General features: G+C 34.4%; 2 protein-coding genes across 2 annotated transcripts in view; both read left to right on the forward strand.

Annotated features, from left to right (window-relative positions):
• Positions 1 to 18: 18 nt before the first annotated feature.
• The window catches only part of LOC124374212 (spectrin beta chain-like), a gene marked incomplete at its 5' end in the record, with an annotated part of 68787 nt that continues 53960 nt past the window's right edge, over positions 19 to 14845 (forward strand). The window contains 7 exon segments of the mRNA XM_046832472.1: positions 19 to 150; positions 258 to 479; positions 2238 to 2455; positions 6440 to 6617; positions 8602 to 8802; positions 10947 to 11159; positions 11273 to 11476. Of these exon segments, the coding sequence (XP_046688428.1) occupies positions 19 to 150; positions 258 to 479; positions 2238 to 2455; positions 6440 to 6617; positions 8602 to 8802; positions 10947 to 11159; positions 11273 to 11476 (1368 nt within the window).
• Positions 2569 to 3733, forward strand: LOC124374211. Its single transcript, XM_046832471.1, has one exon. The coding sequence runs from the start codon at positions 2882 to 2884 to the stop codon at positions 3731 to 3733; it is 852 nt and encodes a 283-aa protein (XP_046688427.1). The 5' UTR covers positions 2569 to 2881.

Consider the following 14845-nt stretch of genomic DNA (forward strand, 5'->3'; position numbering starts at 1 on the left):
TCATTATTTTATGCATAGAGTGTTCTGCGAGAAGGGTACCTCAAAGAGATGATACAAGTGCTGTCTGATCCTCGCTATGGCAGCAGTCTGGCTCAGGTCGATGCCACAGTCAAGAAACACGAGGCTATCAGTGCGGACATATTGGCAAGGGTACGTAGATTTGTTGTACCGTACGTATTACTTTATTTCTTAGTGAATTTTGTAATTTTTAGGCTCATGGCATTATATTAAATACTGAGAAACATATTTTACCATAGGAAGAACGTTTCCATGACCTGAAGAATATGTGTGAGGAGTTAGTGCGGGAGAACTACCATGGGTGTGAGCGAGTGCAGACTAAAGAGCGGGAGGTGACCCAGCGCTGGCAGGACCTGCTCCAACTGTTGGACCGCCATCGTGTCAACCTTGGGATGCTTTGTACACTCATGTCAATGCTGCGAGAGATAGACACCGTTATGACCACCATCACAGATCTTGAGGTATATCATAGCCTCTGTAGTATTAACGATAGCTTTGAAGGATAATCAGCTCGGTCACTTGCATACTTTACTCATGAACAGATATTATAGTGTTACATGTGGTTTCAAATTGACCTAATGGTTTTTAATGTTATAAAAATATAAAGATTTTATTTTTTTGTTTTCAGAAATTACCTGATATTTTTTAATAGCTAATAGTGATTTTTCCCGTTATTTAAAACTATATGTATTAGCATTACACTTTTTATTTTCACACAAATTTTAATTATTATTTTTAAAATTTAATTTAATAGAATATATTTTTAGAACAATACTTTTGAAAAAACCATGATTTTGTAGCCAAATAGCCATATGTTATATAAAATTTATAATTCAACTTAAATATATTACTTTATAGCTTAGCAATTGTGTTATAACCATTCTCAAACATTGTATTGTGTTGTTTTTAATTAATTGATAAATTTCACTAAGAAAACTGATTGTTTAGAACATCCTGCCAAGTACAGAAATTTTACTTTAAACCACAACTCCAACTAAACTCAAAATTCGACATTTATTCACCAGTATTGTTCTTACCACTCAAAGCAAATATTATTCTCTAACCATTTTACCTCCATTGACTCTATATAGTGCAGAAACTCGGATTTATAAAACTTATTGGGGTTTGATTGTAGGTATTTTAAAAAATATAAAAAAAAAAAAAAAATCAAAATTACATAAAGAAATTGAAACAGCATTAAATAATTAGGATATTATTCTTGTTAGTCTATTATTTAACCCATTACCAAGCTTTATGGAACCTTTCCGTGACAAGATTATTACACACATGAAATCCTCAACAGAAGCATAAGGGGAAGAAATCGGGTAGCGAAATCGTGAGTTTTCTGCATATCTAAGAAATTAAATCTCCTTTTAGACAATGCAGAGCCGTCCTCGGTCTGATAGTGATTTTTGCGGTCTAGTGTACACTTACGGAATCACTTGTCTGTGGGGGGTTGATGGGTGTGCCCACCTTAAATTAATAGTGGTTTGATTGTACGGAAGTTGATGGGATCAGTGTATTCTTATTTGTCTTTCTTAAAAAAACCATTCAGTTTTTGTCATTTCATGTTTTGCAAGGCATTTATTATCAAATCATGATCATAACAATATTTTTTGAGACTAAAAAACCTTTTAAACCATACAGTACCAAGCCTTGAAAATCCTGTGCTAAAAATAGCATGTGAAAGGGTTAATTAGCAATCCCAACTGTGACCTCAAAATAATAACAAGCAGACAGCTAAAATGGTATTGTAGACCTATTACACGAGTAATTTATTGAGTAAAGAGGTTTGTATTATACAGTAATCATATTATACAGTGATCAATATTTGTGTTTTGAGTTCAAAATATGTTCAAGTAAGGATTATATATAAACATGTTTAATATTTATAATTATTATATATGTATATATCTAAAAGAAAAAAATCTACTTTGTAATTTGAAATCAACAACAATAAAATATTAATGATTAAAACAAATTTCATTAAATAATGTTGTTTTTGCATGCATCATCAAAAAGTGGTGATGGTAAAGGGTTAATAAAAAAAGTAATAAGGTTCTATATAGAACCATTCATTTTGAAACATTAATAATATTATGTGGTATTGTTATCAAATACAATAATTCCTTGATGTAGAATTTAGTGCCATTCTGTTAGAAGTTACCAATGGGATAAAAAGTTAACTGTTGAAAATAGACAGTGATGTTGTTTGGCAGGTGGACTTCCAGTCTGGTGATGTGGCAGGCTGTGGCCACCTGCTTGGAGTGGAGGAACTGCTACAGAAGCACAGTCTGTTGGAGCTGCAGGTGACTGTGGCGATGGGGGAGAGTGTGCGCAGACTGTCACGTCAAGGCCAGCAGTATGTGGCGGCTGGACACCGGGAGGCCCCGCTCTTAGAGACCCGCCTCCAGCAACTCAACACTGCTTACACCAAGTATTTACTTCTCATTGTCTAAATGTTTAATTTATTGTATAAATACTTTTTGGCTATTTACAGCAATTATTCTAATCAATGACCTAAACCGTTCTTACAATGAATTTGTTCTAAAGCCGGGTCCACACTGAACAAATGTTTGACAAACATGTTTGTTCAAACAGTTTGGCCAAATTTTATTATGTTTGACAAACAATGTTTGCCCGTGGCCAGTGTGGACGCGTCAAGAAACAAAATATTTCCAGGTAGGGGAGAACAGTGCCGCCATCTTTGTTTGGACTCGATGTTTGCTCTCAGAGCGACAACTGGCAAACTGTGTGTCGTCAGTCTATGCGAGTTCCTAGTCAGAAACAGGTCTATTGTGGTGTTTTCTGTTAGTGAGTGGCTGCTCTTTGTGTTTCCTATTCGATTGGTAAGTGAAGAACAATGAGTAAGGACTTTTGGACACAAGATAATGTAATTTCGTTAATACAGCTGTACGAATCGCATAGGTTACTTTGGGACACTAACGAACCAAACTATAAAAACAAATACAAGAGGAAAGATTCCTACTCTAGTATAGCTAAAGAGTTAGGTGTAAACAATACCGAAGAAGTTAAGAAAAAAATTGAAAGCCTTTTAGTGCAATTTAGAAGAGAGAAAAAGGCAGTAATACCAAAGTCAGGAATGGGAACTGCCAACAAGAAAAAGGCTTGGTGGGGTTTACAATTTTTTCAGTTTTTAAGTGACAAAAATGTACCTAGACAAACAGTGTCAAGCAAGACACAGGATGAAGTTTCTGAAGATCTATTGAGTGAAAATGAAGATTTACTTTCATCTGCTGGCCCTTCAAGAACCAGCACACCTTTTTCGTCTGCTAGTCTTTTTAGTGGCACTTCGAATAGTAGTGTCAGTAGTAAGCCTGTTGCCAAACGAGGAAATAAAAGAAAACTAGTTGATGAAGCATTTAATATCATAACAACTTGTTTCAACGAAATGCAGCAAGAGCCAAAACCAACGAAAGATGAGCATACAGTTTACGGGGAGTGCGTTGCCAACCGAATAAGAAAAATAAAAAACCCCATGAGACTCTGCATTGTTAAAAACAAGATAGACAATATACTTTTTGAAGCTGAAATGGAAGAGTACAAGGACGTTTCTGAAAAACCTGAACAAAACAAAACATCTGAACAACCAGGAACTTTTGAGAAACCAGTGGAAGAGGAAGACATCGGAAATATTTCTTCATTGATAGCCTCATCAATGAATACAGTTTCTGGATACTTTGAGGACTTATAACATTTACACTTCTAATCAGTTGTTGCAGTTATTTTTTATTACATTTAATACAATTTAATGATGGTTAACAGTGTTGTATTCAGTATTTGTTAAGAGTGTTGTATTAAGTGTTTGTTCAAGAAAATACAAGTTTTTCAGGATACAATGTGAGTAATATTTATTTGATTTACCTTACAGTTAGGTTAGATTACAGTTAGGTTTAGTTAAATTATAATTAGGTTATAGTTATGGATTAAGTTATGTATGATTTGTTATATATTTACCTACAGCCTTTAAGGTAAATGTCCAAATTTCGAAGAACATCTAACTAACATCACTTCCAATTAAAAAAATTCAAACTTTATAAAATAAAAAAGTCAGCTGTAGTTGTTTATGCCAAAAGGAACCAGAGTTCATCCCACACTGCTCATGAGTAGTCATTTTGCCACGGTACACTACCAATGTTGGAGACGAAGTAGTTTGCATATTCTTCTCTCACAGATTTCGCAAACTCACTGTGTTTTCTTCCTATTCGAGGAAGTGGATAAAATGACTGCAATCCTTGGTTGTCTTCTCTCCAATCTCCAGGAACAATACTCCCATCTGGAGCTACGCTGTCTAGGGAACCAGGAGGTGTGTATACATTTGCTGATGATTTGCTTTGAAGCAAAAAGTTATGTAAATGGACACAAGCACATGTAACAAGAGTAGATTTTTCTGGGTCTAGGAGCATTGGCTTTCTCAGTACTCTAAAGACTGAACTGAGAATTCCAAAGGCATTTTCAGAACATCTGCGAGCTCGAGACAAGCGATAGTTGAATATCCTTTTTTTGCTTCCCTTTTCTTGGTGGCCTGGGAACGGTTTCGTTATGTGCTTATGTAAGGCGAATGCATCATCTGCCACAATCACATATGGGACAGCAAATAATCTTCCAGGTAAAGCTTCTTCCTCAGGTAGACTTGTTCCATTTTCCAAGATTCTCCACAAACTACAATTTTTAAAAACACCACCGTCAGATATTCGTCCTTGGCATCCAATGTTCACATAGATAAACGAGTAATTAGAGTCTACAAGTGCCATTAACACAATGCTGTGGTAACTCTTGTAATTGAAAAAAGTAGAGCCACTGTTTTCTGGAGCTTGTATCACAATATGCTTGCCATCTAGAGCACCGATGCATTGGTCAAACTGCCAAGCTCGCTTAAAATCAGTTGCAATCGATTTCCACTCTTCTGGTTTGCTAGGGGTCTTTATACAGTCCTTCAACATACTAACAAGGGCAGAACACACTTCAGGAACGATTTGGGATATGCTTTGCTTTGATACTTTAAATAAGTACATCAAAGAATGGTAAGAATCACCAGTTGCTAAAAATCGTAAAGTTATAGCCAAACGATCATTCACACTTATCACTTCTCGCCAGTTTGTATTTTTCTTAGCAACCATGGGTCCTATCATGTTAGCAAGTATTTCAAAATCTGCATTTGACACTCGTGTAAAGTTAGTGAACAAACAGCCAGCTCTCAAGTCAGTATGCAAGTCCTCACCACTATACTCGTACCTCCTTTGCAACAGCTGCCTCTGCCACCATCTTCGAGGTCTAGGTGAGTTGATGAACACTAACGCCGCGGCTATACAAGCATGGCGACGACGACGGTACAACAAATTATCGTTCATGTCTGTTCCATTTGATAGCTCAGCACTGACTGTTTTAGCAAACACTGAAATTTTTGGCCAAACAGTAATTTTTTGTTTGACAAACAATGTTTGACCAAACTTTTTAAAATGTTTGTCCCTGATCACCTCAACGAACATATTTGTAAAACATGTTTGTCAAACATTTGTTCAGTGTGGACCCGGCTTAAAGATCAAAGACGATTCAATCTCTGTGAAATATTAGAATGTCATATTACAGTTTGCTCTCAAGGTTTGTTATTGTTCATTTTGGTTATATGGCTATTAAGATAGCAATGTGTTTTTGTATTAATTGTTGACATAATCGGCTTTGACATCACTTTTATTTTAACCTAGGGATCATTTTTAGATGTTTCTCTTGGATTTCAATATTTAAGTACATTAAAGTTTTCACTTCAAGAATTTTTCATTTTAGAGTATAAAATAAAATGTTTTGCTTTCAAACAGTGTGAAAGCACCTGGTTTTGGTGAGATCTGAGCTACTTAATATACTTATTATCTGTATGGCTATTCAAACCTATATTTAGTACTAAATCAATACCATGTACAATATCCTATAAATGTTTGAATCCAATTTTGATAATTTAAAACAAGCAGTAACTGCATCTTTTTCAATAATAAATAGTTCAATAATTTTTATCATAATTGATACTATGCAACACCCTTGGAGAAAGCCATATTACAGTGTGGTTTTTTAAACACTTTTTGTACTTATAGATTTTTTATTAACACCTAAAACAGTAAATAATTTGACTGAGTGGATGTAAAATATGAAGATTTTAGCATGATATAAAATTTGAGTAGCTGAAGTTTTAATGTATTCCGATTAAATTGGAATTCTAAACTATTTTAGTATCTAAATATTTTTGGATAGGTACTTTATCTTTTTAGGAACTGTATTTTAGTTTAGGAAATACATACATATTGGCTACCCAACATTTTTTATGTAGCTGAAAATGTGTTAATTAGTTTTACTTGATCTCGTATTATGTAGAAGAAATTAAATCCATACATTTGTTGATGTGGTGTAGGTTGGTGGAGAGTAGCAAGGAGCGGCGAGCCAGGCTGGAGGAGGCCCGCAAGTACTTCCAGTTTGTACAGGACCACGAGGATGAGGAGGGCTGGCTAGTGGAAAAGCAAAGAATCTGCAAGACTGGGATTTCTGCCAAAGATCTTCGAGCTGTTGTTAGTCTGCAGCAGAAACATAAGGTACACAACATTCACTTATGGTGTTAATGAATTCTCCTTAATTCAACTACAAATCTTTTTTCATATTGTTATATAAGATTCTAATTCATAATAAATTCCCTCCTCCCCCTCCCAAGGGCGTCATAATCTTTTTATAAGTACGTGAATGGCGATCACAGGGGTTACCTGAGTTAAGTATGGTGATACTTCCACTTACTTGCGATATGCTGCTTCCATGGGATACTCATTTTATTTCCTTTGGAAATGTGATTCCACTCTTTTTTCTATTTCTTGCCAATCTGGTTATCCTCTTCCATTGTTGATGCTGGAACTTTCCAGTAGTCTTTTTTTCTCTTTTCTTTACTTTTTCTTCTTTGTCTTGTTCAACTGTTCTAGTACATGACAAGCTCGGATTTCTTGAGATGGCACTGGTAGTAGTCCTATCTGGTATTGGATAAAGCTAACGTGGGCTGGATTCTGTCAATGTGTGTCATGTACTGGTTCAGAAGTCAGACACTTCGGACCCTGGTTGGGAAATGTTAAGTAGTCAGGGATATCAGAGACTTTGTTGTTGGAACGAGACCAAGTTGTGCGTGTACCCAGCACACTTTTTTCTGGTTTATACCTTCCAGTTGAACCCACACGGGGCACAGCAAAACCTGATGTGTCACTTCTGGGAAACCTTGTGAATGTCCAGGAGCAGCAAATCACTAATCTCAAATGTTGAGATTGAGTTGGCCCTTTTGCTAGTTTGTTATAAAAGATTTGAAATTAATTATTGATTAAATTTATCGTAATTTTTAATTTTAATTTTTGGTTTTATGAGTACACTATGTTGTATAATCTGACACCACTGAAAAACGAGTAAATGTCAGACCTCATCAAGGTCATTGCTAACGTAGTATTTTTTACTCATAAAAAAACCAAACACTCTTGTTGGTAGGCCTATTAATTTAAAATTGGAAACTTAACCTAGGTCAGTTAAAGAAGTAAGCATTATACTTTTACCCACAATTAGCATTGCATGCTGTATACTCTGGCGCCTAAGTTGTGAGTCGTATCATTAACCTGAAGGCTATTGTGGTTAGAGAAATTAATGTCTAAATTAATTAACAGTAATGAGGTTATCCTCTCATGTGTTTTAGTCCATCAAATAATGAAATATGTAAAATGAGTATGTTGCAGTTTTAATTCTTATAATTAAAACTATATGTTTCAATAAATATTATAATGTATTATAAACAAAAAAATTAAGAATATTTAAGTCACTTGTAACCTTGAATTAAAATTAAACTAGAGGTTTGGCTAGAAAGAAACCGCATTACTGTTGGTGTAGCCACAGAAGAAAATTAATAAGGTTGAATAAAGCACAGTCGGCCACATAACTCTCCTTCTGCCTTCCGCTCAAGTTTCATCTAGCTCCTGTAATCATTCCGCCCTTAGTTACAAGCATTTAATATTTTTTCTCTGTGTCAGAAGAATGTTGAGTGTCCAGAAAGAGTAGCCAGTTACCATCAAATTTCTTTTCAAACTTGGACAATCTACAAGTGAAACATACAAGTGAGTTAACAAGAAACAACAAAAGTCCCAAAAATTAAAACATTTATATAACAGCCATCCATCTTGTTTGAAATACAGTGGTTGAATTTCTAATTTGATTTCATACCCCGTGGTGTGCTCTTCAAACAGATTTATCCCCCCAAAGCCAAGTCCTAGTTATGCCATGACGGAAGTCATGAAAGGGCTTACTGAAAATGATCTGCAGCATTGCAATCATAATGGAAAATTTGCTAGAGACAGATGAGATGAATACATGATGTAGGTGATAACATCAAATTATAAATTTTACAAATACAGTTTTTCAATCTCGGTCTGGGTTTTTCTAGTCATACCTCGTAACTTCAGTTTTCTGAGTAGTTAGTACATTTGTTATGCTGTATTTAATTTTGGATATCGAATCAGAATATGGTCAACACTTTAAAAACACATACAATTATTTATACAGGTTCTAGTTGATGAAATGAAGGTGCGGAGGCCAAAGTGTGACAAGCTGTGCGAGGCTGGGAACTGTCTGGTTGCCGAGAATCACAACAAGTCAGATGACATCAAGACTCGCATCAATAGTCTCAAGGAGCAGTGGCAGATTCTCAACGATCTTGTTGCTTCAAGGAAAAAACAACTGGATGATGCTGCTGAAGCTTTCCAGGTATTAATAATTCACCATTGATGTTCCATTAAGGTTGTGAATATTTGAAAGAAAAGTAAATCAAATAAACTATTTCTTTTCCACAAGTAAACCCTTTAAGGGGTGCATGTAAACTCTACATAATGAGTAAAGACGTCATATGACGTATATTGTTATAGTGACCCAAAGGAGTACAGACGTCATATGACGTTTAGCCTCTGTATTTTTATATTATCGTAAATGCATTGCTATTACTGATTGTCTTTAGGTAGATTAGTCTGTAAAGTGGTTCAATCTATCGGCAACATACTTAACTTCCATGTTTGTGCTCGCATTCACTTGTAATCTGATTTTACCAACACATCGCAGTAGATACCTGGTAGAAGCCACCGACTCAAGGTTGCGTCTCGCGGGCATCGCCTTGTTGTCAGAATACGCCACCACATTATAACTAGCCATTCCTTGTATACTGCATACTGTGGCCATATTTATTTTTTGAGAGTGACATATTTGTTGAGCAACCATCTAGTTTGTTACTGTTGTCCAAATGGCAGACAGTATTAGAATCTGCTGTAGTGAGGAAATAAGACATTTGATTTTGAAAAAGTACTGAAATATAGACTTGTAGAACACTTAGTCCTTTTTTATTAAGCTTTCAAATGTAAATACAAATTTTGAAAGAGATTTTAAAGATTTTTATTTTTAACTCCTTTTGGTAATTTTTTGGATTTTATCCATTACTCATTTTAGACTATCAAAGGAAGACATCATATAACGTCCATACTCCTTAAAGGGTTAAACTAGAAGTGTGCAAAGCCAGTTCCAGATACAGAGACAGTCAAGGAGCATTTCCGTCTAACAGTTCTGTTGCAACGAAACGCCATGTTCATTTCATATTTTCTTGTTGCTTCATGTTTATCAAACTTGTTTAATTGCAACATGGCTAAATTGAAAAACGTACCAACTAATAATCAGTGATTAAAATTTGTTTAACAATTTAAAATTTAAAACATTTTAAATCCTAACATCTTTTTTAATTACTTGAAAATGAATTAATTTTATTACAATATTTCTTTATTTAGTGTTGTTTTGGTTCCATATTACAAATTACATTAAATATGGTTTACTAAAAATAATAAGATAAAAATTAAAGTTTCAGTTTCATTTGGAATGATCTACAAATGATTCTCTGATTCATTGTAATGGTAGTATTGTCGAAATAGTTCCATTTTGGAACTATTGACCTCTAGTCGCGATGCTCTGATTCGTTGTCACATAGCTCTTGTTGGACCTTCCACTTTTTTGTTGTAACAGCTGGCACACGGAATATTTATTTAAAGGACCTAAAAATGTTTGAACTGTCAATGATTTTTAATTAATAAAGTTAAAATTACCCTCCCTTTGGAATAGAGGGGATTGTAATAGCTAACAGCACAAGTTTATTTCAGGAAAATTTTAAATTTAGTAATCAGCTATCTGAAAAACATGCAAACACAAGTTTTTAGTTATATTACATACATTCCTCGTGTAATGAGAGTAAGAAGATTTCCAGTGGACAGTGAAAATACAACAAACACTTAAATTCTGTAAAAGTTGTAAGTACCCCCTGAGAACTTAGTTACTCTACTCCATTTGGTGTAGGGCAGATTAACTAACAATGAACATTTTCTCTTGTATACAGTGTAACAGATTGATTATTTGGACAATACAGAAATGTGATAATCCTAGTCCTTCACATACAAAAATGTTATGTCTTAAAATTAAAAATCATACACAGTAAACATAAAACAAGCTAATATTTTTATTCTGAAATTTTTTATTTTTAATTTGGTTTACGTTAATATTTAATTTGTTTGAAATAGCATGAAACTGTAATATAGTCTAGTATTTCTATACCTATATAGAAATTGTATCGTATAGAAATTATATAAATGGGTTTTGTCAGTTGTAAACACAAAATACAACACACAATACAAAAACGTAGTGAATATGCCTAGTGTAGACTACATAAAAAAAATCACTGGCTTAATACTATGCTAGTGTTATGTAAAATATTTAGAATATAAATAAATAAACACAATACTATTTTATAATGTGTTTTATTATAGTATAAACCAAATCATACAAGAGGTAACACAATTCTGACTTGATGTTATTCATTACAGTATTATACAGACGCCAATGAAGCAGAATCGTGGTTGAACGAGCGCATGGCTCTGCTGACGTCGAGTGACTATGGAGAGGATGAGCCGAGTGCACAGTCACTGCTGCAAAGACACCGAGACCTTCAGGGTGAGCTGCGAGCATATAGTGGAGACATACAGAGCCTCAACACTCAGGCTGAGACATTGATCAAGGCCGGAATCTCAACACTGGAGGTATGTTAAAAGATCTTTTCTGGACTCTCTATTTAGGCGATAGGCGCAATTAGTCTCTTCGATGTTTTATCCAATGAAGAAATTAACCATTTCCATTTTGTTGTGTGTCTTAGTTGTCTCAAGAGCCGGAGGTGGTTGAAGAGATGGAAACGAGAGAGGAGTGGGTGAAGGAAGCTCGTCTAGTGCCACAGGAGGTGTGGGAGGAAGAGCCGGTTGAGAGGATAGAATACCGAACTGTCATGGAGGAGAAGGCAGTACCACAAGTCAAGAGTCTTTACCCATTCAGTGGGCAGGGCATGGTGATGGCTAAGGGCGAGGTCAGTACCGAGTTGTCAATTAGAAATATGGATCATTATTTCTAGCTAGTTTGTGAATAATATGTAGACAAATCGTTCACTTTATGATACCAAACTTTTTAATGTTTTTGACAAAGGAACAAAAAATTTTTAAACCCATTAACTTAGCATTAATAGTCTTCGTCGATGTATCACATCTTTGTAACATATGAGAATACAAGAAAGTCATACTATTGGCAACAATCAATACAGACATTTTAGAACATTTATGAAATGGTAGTAAACAAACGGTGAAATCCAAAGTTGACAAGAGTTTAAAATTGAATAAATCATTTGTTTTTAAATCTATAAAAACACCATTGTATTATAGGTTAATCAAAATAATTCTCTTACTCATTTGTTGAGATGGTTAAATTACTTTTGGTTTATGCTTATTTATAATCAATCCTTTCATTAGTATCTAGTCTATGTAAACTATTATAAATGTTTATTTCTTTAGTATATCTTTAATTTCTTCTTTATTTAAAAATTATGAGTTATCAATCAACAAATTCAATTCTTTATTTTAAATTATCTTTTCATTTATATAGTTCTATAATATTTGTGTCTAACCACCAAGAATATATGAAGCACTAAACATTCAGTGTAGATTGTTTCATGTTTACTGATTTACGAGGGTCATCCGGAAAGTAGTACCCGTTAGCACCGCATGAAATATGACGACGCGTGTAGCCACTGGGTAGGGTCAGACCATATCAGTGACTTTTCTGCCTACTCTGTGCGAGGTTGCGTGATGCTAGCATTGCCTTTGTTGTGTCAATGATCATTTATAATATTTAAACAAAATTGAGAATGCCGCCAGTTGTGAAGTGAGGGCCATGATTAAATTTCTTAATGCACCAAACGTTCGACGTTGTGATATTCATCACCAATTAAAGGAGGTGTATGGAGACAATGTGATGAGTGTGTTGTCTGTTCAGCGCTGCCATTGTAACTTCAACCTGGGTAGGGAGAATACACATGAGGAGGAGTGTTCAGGGAGACCATCTGTCATTACAGACCAACTGCTAAGCTCAATAAACGAATGCATGAAGACCGATCTGCACGTGAAAATTGATGAACTCTGTGAATATTTCTAGTGTGTCTCGATCAATTGATGAAATTATCAGACCATCTGCATTATTCAAAAATCTGTGCAAGATAGGTCCCTCGCATGCTTACAGATGAGCACAAAAAAAAGCATATGGCTGCAATACTGACATTTCTGGGATGTTATTCTGATGAAGGAGACTCTTTCCTAACTTGCATCATAACTGCGGATGAAACATGGGTTTGTTATGCATCACCTGAGAGTAAACGACAGTGGAGTGGCATCATGCTCATTCACCAACCACATCAAAGAAATTCAAGACAGTTCCGTCCACCAGGAAACTCGTGGAAACCATTTTCTAGGACTGACAAGGTGTACTGCTCATTGATTTTATGGCCTGTGGAGATACAATTAATGTTAATACGTATTGTGAAACATTAAAGAAATTATGGCAGGCTATACAAAATCGACAGTGAGGTGTATTGTCTACAGGTGTCATTCTCGTTACGATAACACAACACTTTTGCAGCAAGTGGGAAACCTTCAACCATCCACCGTATAGACTGGACTTGGCCCCTTTGGATTTTTATCTCTTTATGAAGCTTGGGGGGGAAAAAGCTTTTTATACTTTTTTGGGGAAAAAAGATATGACAGCGATGAAGAATTTAAACGAGACATGACATGTAGGTATCTCAATACGCTGGCGAAGAGGTCTATGACGCTGGAATACAAAAACACGTCACATTTTATGACAAATGCCTAAATTTGCATGGAGATTATGTGATGTAGTGTAAACTCTTTCCAATAAAAATGTTTATATTTGTTAATATTTACTCATGTATCTTTATTGCACAAATGGGTACCACTGGCCCTTTTACTTTCCTTTTTCTTGACTTATTAATATGGAAATAGGGAATTCAAAAGACAGTTTTAGAGATATTATTTAACAGAAAATGAAGAAACAATATCTAATCCAAACAAGTGTCAGTAATATTTTTAATTTACAGTTGTCAAAAAACCCCTAATCTTAGAACCCAACAAAGTATATTTATGGTTTATATATGAAAGAATGTTATACTTATGTTGTCCCTGTATTAATAATGATCTATCATTCTCATGTATACTCCCATATTGGTTTTGGTTTGTGTGTATATGGCGGAATCTTTGATAATAATTTGGATAAGACTTTAATCTTTCAAAAATAAGGAATTAGAACAATGTTGAAACTAAAGTATGGTGATCACGTAAAAGAATATTTTAAAGTTTAAAAGTATTGACGGTATATAATTAATATGTATTTATATATAATTGACTGTATATTACTCAAACAAAATAATCCATACAAATTTAGTCTGCACTCTAAAATACATATGTATAGTACAAAATATAGAAATGATTTGAACATAAAAAAACGCAAGCTTTCTTTTTTCAGTTGAAAAACATCACAAGTGAGAACAAAGTTTTGGAAAATACTACCTATTACGATTAAAAATGAACCAGATCAGAATAAATTAAAAAAGGCATTACAACCTTTTATGTTAAACAACCCTTATTACGCCCTTCATGAGTTTTTAAGTTATTCTAAGTAGTCTGTAGAAAATATGATCATTAACATATAATCATTTGTATTTCATATTCAACACTTTTTATGTGCATGGTTTGTGCTGAGTAAATTTTGACTTGACTTTACCAGGGCTAATGTTAACTTCATTTGTTAGAACTGTCCTAGTTCACTTTAATTCCAATTAAAACAAGTGTTTACACATCAACAAGGACTACTCATAAACATCTGTTGTTTTATATATAAAATAAGTGCAAGATATTTTATTAATTTATTTATCTCTGTAGTAAGCTATAGACACTTACACAATATACTCTATTTCAGTTTTCAATAGACACAATCCATAATTTAGACATTATAAGTAGACGCACATATCATTTTGCAAACACCTATGGGAAGTTGCCTTAAAGGATAAATAGACAAGTTTACTAGTTTATCACAAACTGGTCTATTAACTTTCCAAAACTAATATTGTTAAACACAGTTATAATCAGTGGCGTAGCGAAGGGGGGAGTCCAGGGGGTCCGGACCCCCCCCGAAATTTTAAGACATATTAAAAAGCGTGGAGCAGGAGAAAAAAGGAGAGTTATCATTACTCTTGTCTACAAACATTAAATTGATTGATTTAATTGATTAAAGTGACCGTTGTTAAAAATATAATTGTCCTTTCGTTTAAATCATAAAGCATCAAACGATACTTTTGGGCTCGGCCTTTCGGATAGTGTAGTGTAATCACGGT

Source organism: Homalodisca vitripennis, unplaced genomic scaffold, assembly GCF_021130785.1.
Source record: "Homalodisca vitripennis isolate AUS2020 unplaced genomic scaffold, UT_GWSS_2.1 ScUCBcl_7467;HRSCAF=15163, whole genome shotgun sequence".
Taxonomy (NCBI): Eukaryota; Metazoa; Arthropoda; class Insecta; order Hemiptera; family Cicadellidae; genus Homalodisca; species Homalodisca vitripennis.